Raw genomic sequence first — 19,963 nt, forward strand, 5'->3', positions numbered from 1 at the left:
AAAAACCTACTAAAATTTTGATATGCTTTGAGATTTTGAATATTTTAGTCTCGTTGGGAAAAAACTTTTTTTCTAGCAACTTTGCATTCTTTTGAGAGCTCAAACTTGAAATCAATCAGTGCGGTGGTCATCTGAGCACCCAGGCTTAGCACTTGGATGGATTGCCACCGGTGTTTCAGCCACATGCGATGCTGGAAAGGGTATAGACCAGCCAAAAAATTGAACAGCCGGAGCCGGTGAACAGAGTAAAGACAATTGATAAAGTTGACAGAGCAGAGTGGGAAGGTTTTGAAACACGTCCAATGGTCTATTTGGAGTCGTTGGCCGCTTAAAAGCACCTGGGGGTGTGATTGAATCCACCATTTTTCGAAATGCTCAATAGACCACCCGAATGCTCAGATTGCCACCACCATCCCTTCAACCTTGCGTATGTGAATTGACACGGGGGCACATTGCACACCCATGTGCACACACTTCAACCCCACGAAAATAGTTCCTAGGAGGCTCTCTGAGTCCACAATTGGATTTCTACCGAGCGCGGGCTAATTGCCTAACTAGCTTTAACCATTCACTACATCTGATGACCAACAAAGGAGCTCTCTATGTGAGAGAGAGTTTGTACCTTGCTATTTTTCATTGGCTTGGGTCCAGTACTAGTGAGGGTGTGTACCACTTTGGATTGCTAAAAGAACAATGAATCCACTGGGACCTAATGTCAAAGCCAGATGGCACCTTAGGAGCAATCATCCAAGCCTCGGCTGGATTGCCATGCAACTATTTGCTTTATATTCTCTTTAATAATTCCTTGCCTTGAAGTTCCCCCTAAAAGTATAAAATTCGAGATGGCTTGACCTGCTACATTCATGTAGCGCATAACTGTCATCCATTCACAAGCTTTGGAAATCAACCCTTTGACATCCTTGCTCCCATGTTGGCCAAGATCCACATACCTCCTACCCTCCTTGCCTGGCAACCACTCTTATCACAATTCCAAATCCTTTCGGGATTGTAATTACGCTTGTCATACAAGAGCCGTAGCTTCTCAAAAAACTTGCTCACAAGTCCCGAATTCAGGTTCACAGCTCGATCCCTTTCAAGGCCCTGGGCTACTCAAAGCACAAGGATAGGGTTGCAACGTTGGAAGCCTCTCCACCACCCCCTTCTAGGAATGCCCTCTACAAAAGGGGTGTGCCTTATCTCACAAATTTCTGCCACCTTTACCTTCAGATCATGAAGCATGAGAGGTTGAGTAGCTTCTCCTCCACATTGTTAAGGACATGGTCAGAGTCGCATCTTCAGGTCTATGTTCGACCGTCAAGCCAGTTAGCAAGGGAGGAGGGACCCATCCCATATTTTCTAGCTACTGCTCTCAAGGAGGGCGTGCCTGATTCAACCTCCCCCATAGCCAAGCGCATGTCTTCGAGGGTCCACTGCCTCATCTCTCATGACATGGGCCGAGCTTTCCTATCGTCACAAGCTGATTCATGCATACTTTCTCACTAGCTCCTTGGCTCTTATTCATTTAGATCAAGGGCCTATGACAAGTGCTCTGTTGGAGCTTATGGTACATTCTCTGGTTCATGCCATGGAGCTTGGGGCAAAGCGTAAAGGTAGCTGGAACAATGACAACAGATGTGAAGGGACAACTTGGGCGAGATTGAAGAGGTGCAAGAGGATAGGACAAATGGAAAGCGTGCAACCCAATCAGAGCAGCAAGGAAAAGCGTGTAAGCAGTAACATCTCTATTTTTGGGAGTATGTGCGAGTAAGGACTCTGGTGGGAGACTCGAAGTCAAGGAGGGTCTGAATGTGCACAAATGAAAGGCAAGCTTGATCTTTTGGTAAGGCTCGAGGGGGGTCACTAAAGTCAAGGAGGGTCGGAATGTGCACAAATGAAAGGCAAGCTTGATCTTTTGGTAAGGCTCGAGGGGGTTCACTATGTAGGAACCCTATATATCAAATGCATTCAAGGCCTATTTATAATACCCCTTATCCATGAATTTTTCATTAATAACTATGTAGGGATCCTATATATCGCTTGCATTCAAGGAACCCTATTTATTGCGTGAGTTCAAGGCCTATTTATAAAACCCCTTATCTCTAAATTTTTCATTAATAAACTGTGAATTTTTAAACTATGTAGGGACCCTGTATATCACATGCGTTCAAGGCCTATTTATAAAACCCCTTATTCGTGAATTTTTCATTAATAAACTATGCCATTTTCCTATTCAATCTGTACATTTTTTTCCAAAATCCATTTTACAACACCCTTCCTTATGTGAGAATGTGAAAAAATGAAATTAAATAAGCCCTTATGTTGAACTCACGTGTTAGTCACATATACTATCGAGTGACCCCCACAAGTGGTAAGGGAAGTTCAACCCATTTAAATTTGAAATTAGGCTCCAATGATAGGTTTTGGACTTTGAGGCCTTTGAACTTCAAACTCTTGAAAAATCTCAATTGCTTTGGCTACTTAACTCTCGTGCTCTTGTTTAAATTTAAGTTTGTTTGAAATGCCTCCTCTAATCTCACGCTGTGTAGGACATCAATCAAATCTCCCTTGTAGGACATCAATCAAATCTCCCTACATAGCATTGGCTTCTTCACAAGTTGAATAGATGTGCATGGATGGTCAGTTGATCTTATTAGACATGGTTCAATTCTTTTGAAGGGCTTACCCCTAAAAGTCAATGACTTGCCCATGGTTAAATTCTTTTGAAGGGCTTACCCCTAAAAGTCAATGACTTGCCCAAAAGGTGGTCGATTGGGCTTGGTTATCATTCAATGCAAGCATAATGACAAACGACTTTGCATTGGTACCCAATCAAATGCGATGCAAAACATGAACTTGAGCAATTCAAACAAACAAGCCATCCACATTCCCAACCCTATAGTCAACATCCTTGACGCTATAGTCAAAGTTTTTCACCCTATACTCACTCAACCATGGGAGTCCCTGTTCAACGCAAATTGATACACACAACCACCTTCTGAAGGGTTCCATCCTCCCAACCCTCTCCATGCAAGGGAGTGTTCATACGTCAAATCCATTTTGCAATTCATGTACCGAACCACTTACCCTAGCTTAAACTTTAACTCATCTAGATCATGAGTGTTCCAGCAAGAATCAAGTCCCAAGGCTTACAAAACACAACTAAAAATACCGACTGAAATTGAGAAATCTTGGTTCAGATTTCAGGTTCCCTTCAATTTTAAGGGCAAGTATTTGGGATTTTATTTGTAAATACCAGCATTTATACGATTTTTATGGTCCAATCCAAGATTTTGGATTACGTAAAACATTCCCTTAATTTTGAGAGCTGCATATTCTGGCAGGAAGCAGCTTTTAGGGTTCGGACTCAGGTACTGTCTAGCAGAAGGAATCGAGCCGGTTGCTGCAAGTGCAAATCCAGGCCTTCATTTCCTGTAACTTTTACTGTTCATGCAAGCCCATCTCGGGAGTACTCTTTGTAATCCTGCGTGCTTAGTCATCCGTGAAGATGCCTTTTAACAGAATCATTAGTCATCCGTGAAAATGCGTTTTAACGGTCAGATAAAGGTTCGACAACTCGTTGTAAAATTCGTCTTTTAGAGCTCAAGGATTGGAACAACTTGATGTAAAGTTGGTATTTTAGACCTCAAAGATTGCAAAAGTAACTAAATTTAAGTTGCGAAACGGAAGCATTTCAACGCAAGCAGAAGCTCGAAAATCGCATTAGAGACGAAACGGAAGCATTTCAACGCAAGCAGAAGCTCGAAAATCGCATTAGAGACGAAATGCAACATAGCTAAAACGAGAACATTTGGAACACAAATCAGAAGTTCCACGATGCAAACACGAAAAGGAATTTCCGGGAATGGACATGATTGCCACTAACCGTTTATAAAAGGACGCCAAGAAAGACTCAAAAACAGGCATCAAACTCACCGGACATCTTGAGCCGAGCAGAATCAGAGCCAAAATCTTCAGAACCAAGATCTTAGATTTATCATAATAACATCATACATTTGGACAATGCAGCAGCGGGTGGCTTCGCCAAAGCCACCACCTCTGCCCAAGAAATCACCCAAAAATCCAGCAATGCCTCTACACAGCACTCCGTCCACGCAATATATATGCCCATTACCATAACAACGGGCGTGTAATTCCTCGACTCTACTATAATTTCTACGTACATTTGCGTATGCATTGTAGAAACCACTACTTACATTAACCTCCTCAAACATTGTCGCTGCCACCTACTCATAAACCCTCCCAATCATACAAAGTCCTCCGATCATTGTAGATTCCAATACCTAGATGAACTTCATCCATTACTATTCTACTAATCTTTCCTCGACTAATAGCCAATAACATTTGCGGAGCGGGTGGCATGTTCTTGCTCCACCGCATCCCCCAAAGAGTACTTTTACAGTGCCTAACGAGTGATGAGATTCGGCTCAAGAAAAAAGCACGTCGAATCTCTGTTGTAGCTTCGCTGAGAGCTTCAAAACTGCTCCCCGCTAAAGGTCTGGCCGAACTGCCAATTTGCGGGAGCAGCGTCGTACGATGTCAATGTCTTCCCGTCGCTTGTTGTCACCATGAAGGATAAGCTCTGCCCGTCCAACTGCGCGAAAGACTGCCAGTTCTGACCCCAGTTTCTTGACATAGGCATCCAGCCGGTTTTCGATCCCTTGATGGACACAGCATGTACGTCGCCAGCTCCTCCGACGTTTGTAATCAGGACAAGGTTGAAGAAAGAATGACCATTCATGGTGAAATGGATGCCACCTTTCTTTTGACACGGGATCCTGTACAGCCCAGGCAGAGAGACGAGCATTAGAGACACCACTAGCCAAGACGATCTGCAGAGAAATCCCAAAAGGAAGAAGCAAGTAACAAACAGACTTCAGCAGAGAGCCTTACCGTCGGTAGGAAACAGGGACAATGCCTCCACGGTAAACAGCAATTTGCTGGAAGGCAGGCTCAGCCATGTCAAAGTGCTCCAAGGGAGGATTGCACCATCCACCATTGTCGTTGGGAAGAGCGTTGTTGGGCGGGCAGAAGTTGGTCGCGGTCACGATGATCGAGCCAGGCTTGCACCACTGAGGATCGTCTTCGCAGCGCACTTCGAAGCAGGCACCGCAGGAGAGGCCTCCGTTGAAGAGTGTTGTGCTTAGAGCGGCCGTGTTTGTGCCATAGCCGGAGCTGTAGAGGTTCCCATAGCCGCAAGCACCGCCTGCAAAACCACCTCCTAGTGAGAGGATGTTTTCGGCGCGTCTCTCACGTTGCGGTTCAGTGAAGAAGAAAACTACACAAAAGAAGAAAAACTAGAAAGGCAGTGTACGAGACATACCCATGGTGCCCGAGGCGTCGCTCCCGCCATAAAAGGTGGCATGTGCGGAGCTCCAGCCACCACCTTGTCCGTGCGCACGACTGGCGAAAGCCAGGAGCAAGATGAGGAAGGTGGGGAGGGAGAGCTTCGCCATGGGAGCTGGGAAGCTGCAAAATGAAAAGGAACAGGGTAAAGTAAGACGCTAGAATGCAAACAGAGAGGAGACGCTAGAATGCAAACAGAGAGGAGAGCTCATGCAAACAGAGAAGAGAGCTCTCTCCACTCCATCGCCTCTCTCTTTCACACACACAAGCGAGCTAATTGCAAGCTACAAGCTCCTCCACTCCGAATGGCCTCTCTCTCGCACAGACAGAAGCGAGCTAATGGCAAGCTAAAAGCGTCTCTCCGGCCGTAAAGCAGAAGCGAGCCAGTTGCAAGCCACAAGCTTCTCTCCACTGCGTCAGCTTGTCTCTTGCACAAACACACAGAAGCCAATTGCGATGCGGCTGCTGAAGAACAAACTTGGAGCGCGGGTTCTGCTAGGAGAGGCAAAGCAGAGGGAGGAGGACGAGGACTGATGCAAGCAAGCATGGGAAGGGGGGGGGGGAGACAAGAAGCAAATGTGGAAGCATGGGAAGCGAAGGGGAGGAAGAAGAGAGCCATTAAGCTAAGAAGAGCAGCAGCAAAGAGAGAGGTACAAACCTGAGCTCTCAGAAACTCGACGAAGAGCAACAGAACAGAGCAAGAAAACAGCTGACTGAAGAAGACGATGCAGATTTAAAAAAACAGCCTTGATAAGGTCCTTATTATATAGGCCATCCCCGTTGTTACCCCGCCACCTAAGCCCCCGTTCACCCGCCACGTCTCCCGGACTCCGCCGCCGCCTCCTGCGCCCCTCCCGCTCCCCGTGTATTCCAACCGCCGTCCGGGAACCGCTAGCGGTTTCCCAAAACCGCCCATGAGCCACCCGCGCCTCGGTCGAGAAAACCGCCCGGCGCCGCCCCCCGAGCCCCGCGCCCCTCTTATGTCCCATTCATTGCGCCTCTTATAAAACCCGCCTTGCCGCCACCATCATTCCTTGGACTCCCCCCCGGTAAACCGGTTTCGTTTCCCAGCGTTTTCCCGCTCTTTTTTATCCTCTCACACGAGTTAGTTACCCTCCGCTTTAACTTCCCATTCCCGGCTGTTGGCAGTTAGGCTGTTTACCGGTATTTCCACGTGTCACTCTCTGCAGCCCCGGTAGCTCGTGCCCCGGAGCCCACCTTCCTCCCCTCCCCCCCCCCCCCTTTATTATTAAAGCCTTCGGAACGTACCGTGTAGGCTTTCCGCTCTCTTCTAGTGTGTACCGCTTATCTCGCCTTTAACATCATACACGAATTCGGAATCCTCAGTCTCTCCGTGTTCATAGATAAGTTTTCATAGAAAAACCTTCAACTTTCATCTTTCCCTATGGCTTTTCACCTATTACGAACAATGATCGTGGTGGTAGAAATGTGTTTGGGATTCCCTTGCTCATCTCTATGAGAGGTTTGCTAGTCGATTGTAGTAAAGCTTGGTCTGGAAGAGAGCTTTTGGGTAGTTAGGGATTAGCAAGGCACTATCTTTGGTGCCTTTTTTGGCATGGGTCACGGGAGTTTGGCCCCTAGTAGTTGAGCTCTATTGTAAGGGTTTTTTTTCCTTCTTAATATAACCCAAAGATTTCCCCCCCCCCAAAAAAAAGAACAAAAACATGAAACATTTCATGGATTTTGTTAATTGCAAAAAGAAATCTATCGAGTTGATTTAAACCTCATCATACAGTTTGTCGCTTTTTTATGAACGTCGTATAATAACATGATATGTCATCCCACATCTTAGTCACTAAAATCACAGCAAACCGTGTGGATGAGTCACAACTCACACCCTTAGGGCTAGTGCACAATTGGAAAAAAAGCAAAGCAACTCCAATGCTGCAAACGGTACCTTCAATTTTGAAGGTATCGTTTTCACCACCAATGTGCCAATTTGGCCTCAGCCAATCAACTGCCTCTACAGTCTCCTCGAGAGACTCTATCAAGCTCTTTGGGCTCACACAAGTCTACCTATCAAGCCTGACGTTGATTTTTAATGCTCGCAATTTTGTTTAGTGTTCACGCAACTAATTGCAGACTAGACTCGCACCAAACACACATTTCAACCAGCATGTCCATTGGCCCTTAGAGAAGAGAGAGCCCCTTGCCTATCCCTTGTACAAGACGATATGCATGAGCACCAAAGTACAAGACTAATGGTAGAATTTTTAGCTATTACAGTGCTAAAAATAGCTAGACCAACACAATTAATGGTAGAGCTTTTAACTATCATGATGCTCAAAATAGCTAGACCAACATAATTCAATTGATATACGAACTTGAAAAGCAATGGTCCCCCAAGAATTTTCATACGAAGCCTATATTTAAGCAAGCATGAATGTTTGGGAGATCAAGACCTTCCCCAAGAAAAGTTGTGCCAACTAGAGAAGCACACAAGAGATAAGGTTAATACCCTACCATGCCATGACATCAAATGTGACAAAAGTATGGTTTGTGTTCCACTAAAGCCCCTGAAAGTGCTGGTCCTTTGCACAACTTAATCTTCACCAACTACTCAAACGAATGCACCATGAACTCCCAAAGGTGCTAGAAACCACACCAACAACTAGCTAGCCAATTCAAGAGCACAGTTCAAAATGTGGAACTAAGAGCCTCATCTTGAATTACTCTAAGCAAGTCCCTCTTATACACTCGTGGTGCAAAAAAGCCATCCCAAGAGATGCAAAGTTTCAACATCTACCAAAATTTGCTTGCACCACTATTTCTCCATTATTGTAGACTTGCCACTATTTTGGCAAACTTCACTTAAAGGCTTGCAAAGTGGCATTGCAATTGTCTAGAGACAAAGGGGTACCCATCACCTATTTTCTAGTTAAGATGTCTATGGCACAAAATATCAAGCTCCATACATTCTATATTGATGGCTCAACATGGACACAATTGTCAATAAAACCCATAATACTGCATATCGACATGCAAGTATTGTCTAAGGCCACGATTTTGAAGTATACATGCCAAGGGCACACCAACGATTCCATACTCACAAAAAAGCTTTGAATTCATACAAAGGACTCGATCAACATATATGTACTACTAGATACTCACGCAAATTTCAAGGTGTTATGAGCTACAAGGCAATCCTCTTGGCTAAAGCTCCATTCACTAAACTTTTGGAGAGGCAAGGAACTACTAAATACGTACATGCATATATTGCACACACACACGTGTGTGTGTGTACGTGCGTGCGTGCACGCACGCATGCATGCATACATGTATGTATTTATGTATGTATGTATAAGCGGAGTAGATGCTTATAATCATAACAACTCCCTAGATCAAACTTTGGGATTTTGGTGCCTTGTTTATGCCTTACGGACCCAAAAACTACCATGACTTTAAGCCTCCAAGGAGAACCTTTTGACCACTTTTATGAATCAACCTTTCAAATATTGGTTTGGATGCTTGAGGGGAGAAAATATAGTTTCTCCCTCCATGTAATGTCGATCTCACAAGCTTGAGTAGCAAGCTGTCACATCGGGTAATGAAAAGCTATTATCCTCTCATAATAGGGAAGGTTTTCCTTGAAAGGTGAGTTAGAAGCCTATTTTTAAATCATTTAATTTTTAATACATCTATGCAAGTATACAATCAAGTTTCTTTTTCTCATTGCCCTCATTATACATTGGAGTCAAAAGCAATCCAAATGCATGATTGTTATTAGACATCACATCTACACGTAATAAGCACAAGGAAGCATTCAAAATGATGAATGCCTAGATCTTCATTGTGCTTTGCAAAAGCGCAATTCTCAAGTCATGCCCTTATTGCGCATCGCACTCAGAAGCAAGAAGAACACATGCCAATTACACATCACATTCATACAAGTAGAAGCTATAAGAAAAGTAAAGGAACATTGGAAATGACAAGCATTTAGATCTTTATTGAAGTAAGAGACACTATCCCATTAGGCGTTCTTATTGCATGCAATCAAAATTAAGCCTTACATGTACAGAGTGTGTCTGTGTAGATTTGTTATGTGTGGCTCTATGTGGTCTTGTGTAGATTTGTTATGTGTGGCTCTATGTGGTCTTGTGTAGATTTGTTATGTGTGGCTCTATGTGGTCTTGATGATGCCTCGGTAGTCAATATATATCTTTAAAAATGCTCCCATTAAAAGTAAGGTATTAAATACATTTTATTCTTAGTCTTACTAGCACAATATGTGAAATAGTATTTTACTATACTAATTAGGTCTCTCTCTCTCTCTCTCTCTCTCTCTCTCTCTCTCTCTCTCTCTCTCTCTCTCTCTCTCTCTCTCTCTCTCTCTCTCTCTCACACACACACACATGCATGCATGTCCACATGGGCACAGGCATGCATGTGTACGTGTGCACATACACATATAAGGTGCCATTATCCTCATATCTAAATAGTTATTGTGAGTCTCTCCTCTATTGTTCAAATTCAATTGTGGAAATTCAAAGTCTTTCTAGGCTAAACATTCGATATCTTAATGCATTGGTTTTTTCAAATTTGTATTTTAGATTTGTAAGAAATAAATTACAATAATATGTGTAGCCAAAAATTCTCTCTTTGCCCACTACACAAATACATCAAGAAGCCACAATTTTGAAAAACCCTTTTGTTCATAAATGTTGCACAGGACATCATGAATCACTATTTTGTTACATATTAAGGCTACTCTTAGTATAGAAATATGATCATACATAGGGCACTTAAATTTATGTAGGGTCAGTACATATAATGGCCTTTCCCAAAAAAGTGGAACCGATGCATGATAGTCAAAAGAGAAATAGAGTTGAGAAGTTCACGGGTGTATCATGTAGGCTTGAAGTCCTTGTCATATATGCTAATGGACCTAGTTCTTTGTAAGAAAATGAAATAAAATAAAGAAATTGGAAATAGAAGGTCAAAGGTGCTATGGGTTTTTTTAGAGAATGTAAACTACACATAGTCATAAAGGGAAAAAGTATGATAGGAAAGGGCATGCCCTACAATGGAAGACATGGGTGTAAATAGCTTAATAGGGTAGGGCTCCTAAGTGGGGTTATTTATATCTCCTTGTTGTAAGCAATCTATTAGGAATAGATAATTGCACACTTTATGTAACTTGGGACTTGTGGTGGCTTTTTCCCTTTACTCCATCTTTGTGTAGCTTGGGAATTGTGGTGTTTTCCTTCATTTACTACATCTCATTCCTCTCTCCCACAGCAGCTCCAACACTTCTCACCTAGTAGAGATGATGGTGTTCTACTTTCCATCCTTCTTCCTTGCATAGTTCAAGAAAAGTGAGTGTTTCATGCAATAATAGCCTCTCTTTTAGCTTAGCCATAACTATGTCAAGAGATATATGAAAGCTTTTTTTAGCTATCAAATTTTCAACTACATGGTTTCATATCTAAAGTCTAGATTTGTAAAGTTCTCAGTCTGATGCAGTGGTTTGTAGTCTATATTTTGGCTCCTTGGCAATCAAAAAAAGTTTTGGATTTGGGTCCATGAGTATCCACGTATGCATGGTCCAAGGATGAAAAATGAAAAAATGTGCATGTCTCACCATACAAAAGGGTGCCCAATCCTTAACAAAATTTATGCATAGAGCACCCATTACTTGGATTTATCACCAACGTGACAAATACTTCGAAGGCCTTTCCCTATTATGATGACATGGAAACCATACATTGAGAATATGGCCACCTTCCATTCTTTTTCTTATTCGCTTTCAATTGTGCAATTGTTTAAGATGATCAACAAGACAATGGGTGGAAGTGTTACCGATATGATAGCCATATGGACATGAACAAGATTGGGCCCCCCAGATAATCCTAAAGTACACATTCAACATCATTCTAAATTATTGTATATGTATATGTATATGTATATGTATGTGTATGTCTCTCTCTCTCTCTCTCTCTCTCTCTCTCTCTCTCTCTCTCTCTCTCTCTCCGTGTGTGTGTACACACACACAGAATGGTGGGGGAGGGGGGGGAATTGAGAGTGGCTGGAAAAATGCACATTTCCTAAAGAGGGAAGAAAGGGAGAGGGAAAGGGTGGCAAAAATAGGGATAATGAGATGGGAAGCAGGAGAGAAAGAGGAGGAAAGAATGATGTATTGTACTTTCTTGACAGTCTTTGGAAACAAGTTGCAAGGACAGAAGGTGTGTGAGAGGGAGACGAAGGTTGTGGAAGGGCTAGTGTAAATGGTCAAAACAATTCACAATTTGTGTGCAGTTGGTGATACGAAGCTAATTAGTCTTGAGAAAAAAATCTGACAAGGCTTGCCTCCCATTTAAGGACTCGGCAGTGGAGCTTTCTGTGGACACTGTGGGAGCCTCAGACTTTTTATACCGGCCTCTGTCAAGCTTGAGTTGGCATTTATAGATTGGGTCTTGTGAGCCTACGTCAAGTTTTCAAAGTTATGGGAGCTTGCAAAGGACAGTGCAGAGAGCTCTAATTGGTTAATGCCTAGAGTGGTGCATTGGTGCTCAAGGTCACACTTTCACAAATGAAGGTGCCATTTAGCACACCAGTGCGAGTATGGAGGCACTTGTCTCTGATTGAATTATCTCGTGTGGACTAAAAAATTAGTGTTGAGAATGGCATGTAAATTGCACCATAAGGGTTATGGGACTAACTCTAACCCTAAGGGTCCATGTATATATTCTCAGTGCTCATGGAATACAACTATGTGTATAGTTAGTAATCTTGTGTGCACTCCTCTCTCTCCCTGTCTCACTTCCGCTAACATGGTATCATAGCCAATGGTGCTCACAAGCCCTTGCATGTTGTCAAGGAAATAAGCCCTCATTGTTCAAGGCATCCCCATCTCCGATCTGAGATCTTTGAGTGAGAGAGTTAAAGATTGAGACAGTTCTTGCTGGACAGTTTCCTTCAAGAGAGATTGTCGTTTAATAGTCTTTCTTTGAGATTTCCGTCATTCTTGAAAGCTTGAGTGCAGTCTTTGAGAGGTTTTCATTTGAGAGAGAGAATTTTTTGAGAGAGTTCCTTCCTTGAAAGGTCCTACTAAGAGGCTCATTTCTTAGTTGTGAGACGTTCTAAGAGGTTTGTAAGGTCTTCTTTTGAGAGCCTTTTTAGCTTTGGAAACCCCGAGGTACTCATGACCTTAAAGCAGCTTAGAACAATCAACCTCGAGGAATCATCTTCCAGCCTGGCCTTCTAACTTCATTGATTGCTACTACAACACAGTTTCTTCAACCCACTAGCAATCTCCACCAACTCTCAGCAAATAAGGCGAAATATCGACTCCTAACAAAACCATCTCCATGCTCCAATGCTCCATGACAAGCAGCATCTAAGCCATCTTTGGTTCACCTAGCTGACTTTCAAAGTTAGACATGCATCCACACCTTGCAAGCCTAACTCTACACACAGTCCATGACGTTCAAACAGTGCCTTTCTCGACACAAGCACAATAACAACAAACCCAAGGTGAATCTCAACTCACAATGTTATGCAAATGTATGCCGGCCAAAGCTCCCAGTGCTAAGCGAGCTTCCATCAATGAGCTCCTTGCGGCTCCAATGATCTCCAATGCTCCATTAGTCCATCAACTCTTCTCCAACGACTCATAACAATGTCCTTATGGCCAACAGACCACCGAGACAAGTAGCAAAGAAGTCTTGCATACACAGCACAGGCTCTCAATTCGGTGATGGTGCCTCAACATCCCAATCCATCAGCTTCCATGAGCGGCTGCTGTAGAAGAAGACACGGCACTTGCTAGCCAAGGTTTTGGCTCAACAACTAATGTTCACATTACCCTCAACATCCAGCAAATGAACAAAGCAAGTAGCGACCTCTCTTGCCCTTCTCAATCAGTGCTCTCAGTGCACCATCAACTAGAGCAACAGCAGCCAACCACAACAACATACTGGCACACCACGATGACCACCACCATGACTAGCCGTCGACAACAACACTGAGCTAATCTCTCCAACGACTAGCTCCCACCACCATAGCTCCATGAAACGTAGCACAGCTTGCATGGCAGCGACACCTTCTATCCTCCATAGCCTTCTCTTCTCTCGCTCTCACTACCTTCAACTCTCTCCATGTGGCAGATAAGATCTATTCGCCCTTGGTTAGCTTAATCACACATGGCCTCACAGGTAAGGTCGACCTGACCTTGGGTTCAGTGTGTGGTTAGATTCTAGCTACGTGGCCATCTTATCCTCAGAGCACATCATCTGGACATGTGGCAGTGCCACATCATTTGTGCTTGTGACACGTTGTGGTGTCAGCTCTTAGTGCCACCTCAACAGTCCCTGCCAGCATGCCACATGGCATGTTGCCAGACATGCACATTAACCTCTTCACAAGCTCACAAGCACACTACATGTGACCACCCACTACCACATCATCAGTGCCATCCACATCATCATTTTGAACCCTCTTGTGCTCAAAATTTTGCCATTCTTTCGGGGGTCGTGTCTTTTTATCCAGGTAGAATTTGGAGGCAATCCAAAAAGCAAAATTGCTCATTACAACTAGTGCTCTAAGCACCTATTATATTAGATTTCACATTTGGGATTTCTCCTTTGTACTATTTGCAGAAATCTCTTCATCCGCACCCCTTCTGATCAGATCATATCCTCTCCGAACGCAGCACAAACCAAATAAAGATAAAATCTATTTTGCTACTTTTCTACATCAATCAATGTGTAGACTAGTTATAGGACTGGCTACCATAGAGGAGAGAAATCAAAACAAACCAATTGAAGCCCTACCCAAAAATTCTCGATTAGTTCCCGACTAGTGTCGTTCCCTTTGAAACCTATCATCGATATTCATCTCATACCTTTGCACTCACGTGCCACCTTGTAAAGTCAGTAGTTGACTATTTGGCATTGGTTCTTGCACTAGTGTCTGCTAGACCACCTCCCCAAGTTGTTCATTCTTCATGGTAGTGTGTTCACCCCAAATTCTAGTTGCTCATTCATTTGTGCTATAGGAATTAGCGGCTAATAGCTTTGCATCCTTCGTTCGAAGGTGCCACTGAAGGATGGCTCTCGCTCATAGAATTGTACATGCAATCCCATGGGATTCACTGATGTGGTGGAAACGGGAATACTCCGTGTTTGTGTGCTTTCTGGTACATATGATGTTGGAGGGAGGCTCCTCAAGCACTCTGGTTTGCCTTGAAATGGGTTTACCATGTTGGGGTTAGACTGACCAAACCTTCCCATAATATTGGAGATCAATTCCTTGAGCCATGAGGTTATGGTTGAAGGTGTGAGGGAATGGGGTCTAATTGAACTAGCCTTAGGAGCCATAGAGGCCCAGGATTTGGGTTTTCACCCATTTCTCCATCAAATCTCATTGATTCCTCTAAGCTCGAGGTGTCTGTGTGCGAGACCATGCACACAGAGTGTGAGCTTAGAGTTGAGATTTTGAATGGGACAAACCCTAAGGTGGGTACTTGGCTAGATATAATATTATTGGAAGCACTATAATACAACTCTGGTTGACATCCAAGCACTTTACCAAACCTTAGATGCATGTGTTGGTCACCCTAACTATAGTCAATTTTAGTTAATTGTACAAGTCTGGCCCTAAAGTGACGAGTCGTTGCGTTAGCCTTAAAGTAGTGACTTGAGAGTCACTACATTAGCTTAGTCATTGCATTACGTTATAAAGTAGTGGGATGATTAAAGCAGCAAGTTGGATACAGCAACACCTAAGATATAATAGTGAAAACTATTAACGATGTGGGGCAATTATAGTAGCGGGTCTGATATAGCAGCCACTTGATTGATGCAATGGGTTGGGAGTCATTACATTAGCCGTAACGCTATGAGTTGACTTTGATATAACAACTTGTCAATTCATTTAATGACATGTGGTAGATGGTAGGTGAACTATCAATGGTAGGTGGTGTCAAATTTTAATGCAGCGGGTTGCTACATTATTAACACAATGCCTTCTTATGGACTCATTGTGTTAAACTTAACGCAGTGACACACATGCATGCACTATCATCGCCCACTGATTTTTGGGGATTTCCTTAATTTTTGCAGTTTTTGTTCATGATTTTTGGGATGCTATACTACCTAATCTACCTACACAATACAAAAAACAGCAACAAACAATAAATTTTAAGGTGAAAATGAGAATTTTTCAAAATGTGACTACCTACTTCTTTTAAACCACTTCAAAATTCACTCCTAGATTTATTTCTTAGTGTTTTTTATTAGATTTGACCTCACAAGATGCTTAGCAATCACCTCAGCTACACCCCCCTATGATTTAACAACAAAAACCACCCTAAAAAAGCTCCATTCACTCAAAAATATGTTCCAACTGAAAAAATAGCACTCTTCCTTTTCTCTCCCAAGCCAATCCCTATACACCAACTTCAAATACTCCTAGTTAAGCTAGAAAGGTGAGCAATGGGTGTTTAATGAAAGAAAACAAAGCACAATGCAAAAGCATACTTAGCTAATCCCTAGCAATGGTGCCAAAAATGTGTAGTCTTGGCTATGACTCACGTGTTATGGGGCAGGTCACCTATACACTGAGGGCAGGCCCTCCTCGACTCCCATGATGAGGAGCATCACAAGGCTTGTCATCCACTGGTGTCATGCACGTAGCTTTCAGATTGTTGCAGTGTGACTCCATGAGAGGAAGAAGGGGAGGGGAGAAGGGAGAAGAGAGACAGAGGGGGAAGGCAAGAGGGAAGTGAGGAAGGGAAGAAGGGGGAGAGGGAGTGGCAATCATAAAGGCACTTTGATAGGAAACAAGAGAGCTCAAAACAACTCATGAAGAGAGAAATAGAGCTTGTATTCTAAATGTGTGCATACAACAAAGAAGACCAAAGTCAAACCTTTGGCTATTTATACATTCCACCTTTTGAAGGGAGGGCCAACCCTATTCTTTCTTACCTCTCTCTCTTCCTTATTTTTACAAGGCACTTCAGCCCATATGGATTCAAGGTTGATTTCCACTATCTTCCTTTCATTCTCTCCCTATTCTCCATGCTATCTTTCAAAATATATCATTGTGAACTGTGGGTGGCTAATAGGAAGTCATTCGTCAAGGACAATATCTAGAAATTGGCTCAAAATTAATGATCAAGAATTTGTGTAGTAGTTATGCGAAGTTTACCCTCATCATATGGGAGTGTACAGGCTACATTAATACCAAACCCAATTGAAGAAGTATACTAGAAGCCCTAATGCCAAAGCCAAAATTTAAGAGAGAAAAAATTTTCACGATTGTCATGATCATGGGTCAAATCTCCAAGGTTATGGTAATTAGTAAAAGGGACAACAATAGTACAACAAGCGTAAGGCAAATTAATAAAAGCTAGTAGTCACATGCTACAACCATGGAAAAGAGGCACATTGTAAGAGGTTTTAAGTAAAAACAAAAGTGAATCGAGGAGGCCTTATGCAAAAGAAGCAATATACACATTGCAAAAACAAAGATATCGGTCTAGATGTTGCAAGTGCTTGGATGTTACAATTTTGATTTTGAATAGTGACCATGAATGTCAATCACTCTCTTAAAGAGTTGATGGAGGAGGAAACCCAAGTATAGGAATTGCCATAATGTAATGTATGATCTTGAGAGTATGACATGAAGATGATGACTATAATAATAGAAAGTAATATACCACTCAAAAATTATTCTTGATATGATTGGGCTATTGGACAGTCTAACTTAGACATTTGGTACATAGATTCAAGAGCATTCATCCACCACTATGACCATTTGGTACATAGATTCAAGAGCATTCATTCACCACTATGACCATTTGCATTGATTACAATGGTTTCTTGATTTTTTCAATGAATTTATGATGGTTATGTTGACAAGAATTATGTTGACAATGAATTTGTGATGGTTATATTGTCAATAATTATATAGGTTTTATTTGGTAAAAGATTAAATGTGTCAATATAAGTGTGGATATTATTTTATTTTTCCTTTGGTCGTGATTTGAAGTCGATCATGACTCCTCTTATTTTTATATAACATAGTTGCCACATTCATAAAAGTATCGAATTTCTATTTGCAATGATAATGAGGTCCCCATCAATGATCAATGGAATAGGGTCTAATAGTCACATGGGAAATCATCATTAATGAATAGGGGCATGATCATCATCTAGGACATCATCGTAGTGAGGCCCCCATCAATGATCAATGGAATAGGGTCTAATAGTCACATGGGAAATCATCATTAATGAATAGGGGCATGATCATCATCTAGGACACCATCATTCTATGATGGTCAGTTAGTACTATAGCAATAGCATCTAAATTATGTGAGAGTCAAGAGAGAGGTGGTAGTATGGTGGCTATCATGGCTCTTAGTCCTTGATTATTGTGATGATCAATGTGGAATGAGACTCAGACCAAATGCTCTTATATCTCCTATGCTCTTGACCTATCCTCCACAAGATTTTCTCTTGCTCAAGACCTATGAAGTTTGAGTTGGAGTTGTAAATTTTTTCTTCCAACAAGGACCATTAGGTCCAATAGCTACACCTATACCACAATCACTATTACTACTCATCATATTGAACATGTATGCTTATGAAAGAAAGACATTCCTAGGATAAAATGATGGAGAAATCATATTAAAGCTAGGACTAAAGGATAAATTTTTCTTTGTTACTCTATAAGAATAATATAAGAGGGGAGAAAGAAGCAAGAGAGAACAAAGAGAGGAGGCAAGAAGACAAGAGAAGAGGGCAGAAAGAAATATAAAGAAGAGAAAATGAGGGAATAAAGAAAGAGGAGAGAAACAAAGAAGAGGGAGAAAGGAGGGAGAAAGTAGAGAAGAGGGGAGAAGAGAGGAGAAGAGGGAGAAATCAGAGGGAAAAAAGAAGGGACAAAGAATAGAAGAGGCAAGAGAATTGAAAGAATGGAGAGAAGGAAAGAGGGCCACACCACCACCCTTCCCTGGAAGCGATACCAAGAGCAAACCAATCACCACATCTCCAAATTTATTACTAAACAATTGGGAGAAGGAGATCCAATATCCCACATGGAGACCTTTGGGGACATAGGTGATCTAGACAAGTTCAAAGCTACGAGACCTTTGGGGACATAGGTGATCTAGACAAGTTCAATGCATTCAGACTGATTGCCTCGATGGTGACAAGGCAGGCCAGTGCTATAGGGCACTTAACCCTAAAGAAAAAATCAACTGGGACATGCTAAGAAAGTCATTCATAGTGAGATTTGACCCCAGTGGTTCCAAATGGAGCCCTATCAGAGTAACTATATGAAGTTAAGTAGAAGGAGATGGAGTCCCTTCGCAGCCATATTGCTTGGATCAAGTACCTAAACTCACGGTGCAACCACATGAAAGGATGAGCAATGCATAACTCTTGACATGCTTCCTTATAGGGCTATGTGACTCCAAACTCCGTGATCATCTCTTTGCCATGAACCCCACATCCTTTGAGCTATGCAACAAGATGGCTATATGCCTAGTGGATAACATGAAAGAGAAGGCCCAAGTAGAAATGACACAAGTGGCCTCATCTAATGTGTCCCAAACTAGTAAAACCAATAGTGTGGGTGAAGCCAAGGAGATGACTTTGCCCACCAAAGACGTAAACATGGAGGAGTTTTCCAATAGCCTTTTGAATTAGTTAAGCTAACAATACAAATGAGGGATAGACGAGGGAAGGCCCAAGCAATACTCACCTATTTCTGAGATGAGACAACGTGTGGTGTGGCATCTACTTGGGCAGCCATCTTACCAATGAGTTCCCTCGTCTTGGATCTAGGCCAGTACTCTATTGTGCCCATTGCACTTGGATAAATGCGTATGGCCGAATCAAAGGATACAAACAATATGGGTGCAATCAAGGTCAAGAAGAGGATCGAATAGAGTAATTATTCAAAGTGAGTCCGCTAAGGACACAACTATTGTATCCACTTCATCATCTTTAGGATACACCCCGTTAATTTAGAATCCAACCAACCAACTACATAAAGCCAGGGACAATACAAGGAAGGTGCCAAGTTATAAGAAAAACCCAACCCCTAAGGTTCAGGGTGAATACATGGACCCTATTAAAGAAAAATAGCACCTCATCGAGGCACATCAAAGTAGCTGGTACGGAAGTGTCAAGAGAGATTTGAGCAGTAGCTCAGGTCCAACAAGGGCATGGATATGATCCATCTGAACTATCACACCCTTAATAGAGCGACAAGTTTGTTTATATGCGGGCAGCTCAGAAATTTTAAAAAACATCAAAATTTTCAAAAGGTCGAAAAATAGCTGCTGGATTGTTTTTTTAATGCTCTAAAACAAGATTCTGGCAACGAAACAAGGCACCGGACTGAACTAGAGAAGGAGCTAAACGCTACAGCTACCTCAAACGAAAGCTAGAGAGTTGAATGTAAGAACCAAAAATGTGCACTGGAGCACCAAGCTTGCGAGTGTTTGGAAGCAAGCATGGGAATGGGCTCTAGAGATGGAAGCGCTTGGAAAAGGTGGAAGACGAAGGATTAAGTGGTGGATGTTCACTCCTAAAGCATTAAATGTTTGAGGATCCCACATGGCATTAGG

The 19,963-nt window shown here is 42.4% G+C and overlaps 1 protein-coding gene across 1 annotated transcript; it reads right to left on the reverse strand.

The window, feature by feature from the left end:
- Positions 1–3,968: 3,968 nt before the first annotated feature.
- Positions 3,969–6,099, reverse strand: LOC147897432 (expansin-A10-like). The gene is made up of 4 exons (XM_087380013.1): positions 6,023–6,099; positions 5,342–5,487; positions 4,912–5,224; positions 3,969–4,796 (listed from the first exon to the last, which is right to left on the reverse strand). The coding sequence occupies exons 2-4, from the start codon at positions 5,472–5,474 to the stop codon at positions 4,493–4,495; spliced, it is 750 nt and encodes a 249-aa protein (XP_087236139.1). The 5' UTR covers positions 5,475–5,487; positions 6,023–6,099; the 3' UTR covers positions 3,969–4,492.
- Between the last annotated feature and the right edge of the window lie 13,864 nt (positions 6,100–19,963).

The sequence above is a fragment of the Dipteris shenzhenensis genome, chromosome 10 (genome assembly GCF_047967505.1).
Source record: "Dipteris shenzhenensis isolate YYH24624 ecotype China chromosome 10, Dip_SZ_1.0, whole genome shotgun sequence".
NCBI lineage: Eukaryota > Viridiplantae > Streptophyta > Polypodiopsida > Gleicheniales > Dipteridaceae > Dipteris > Dipteris shenzhenensis.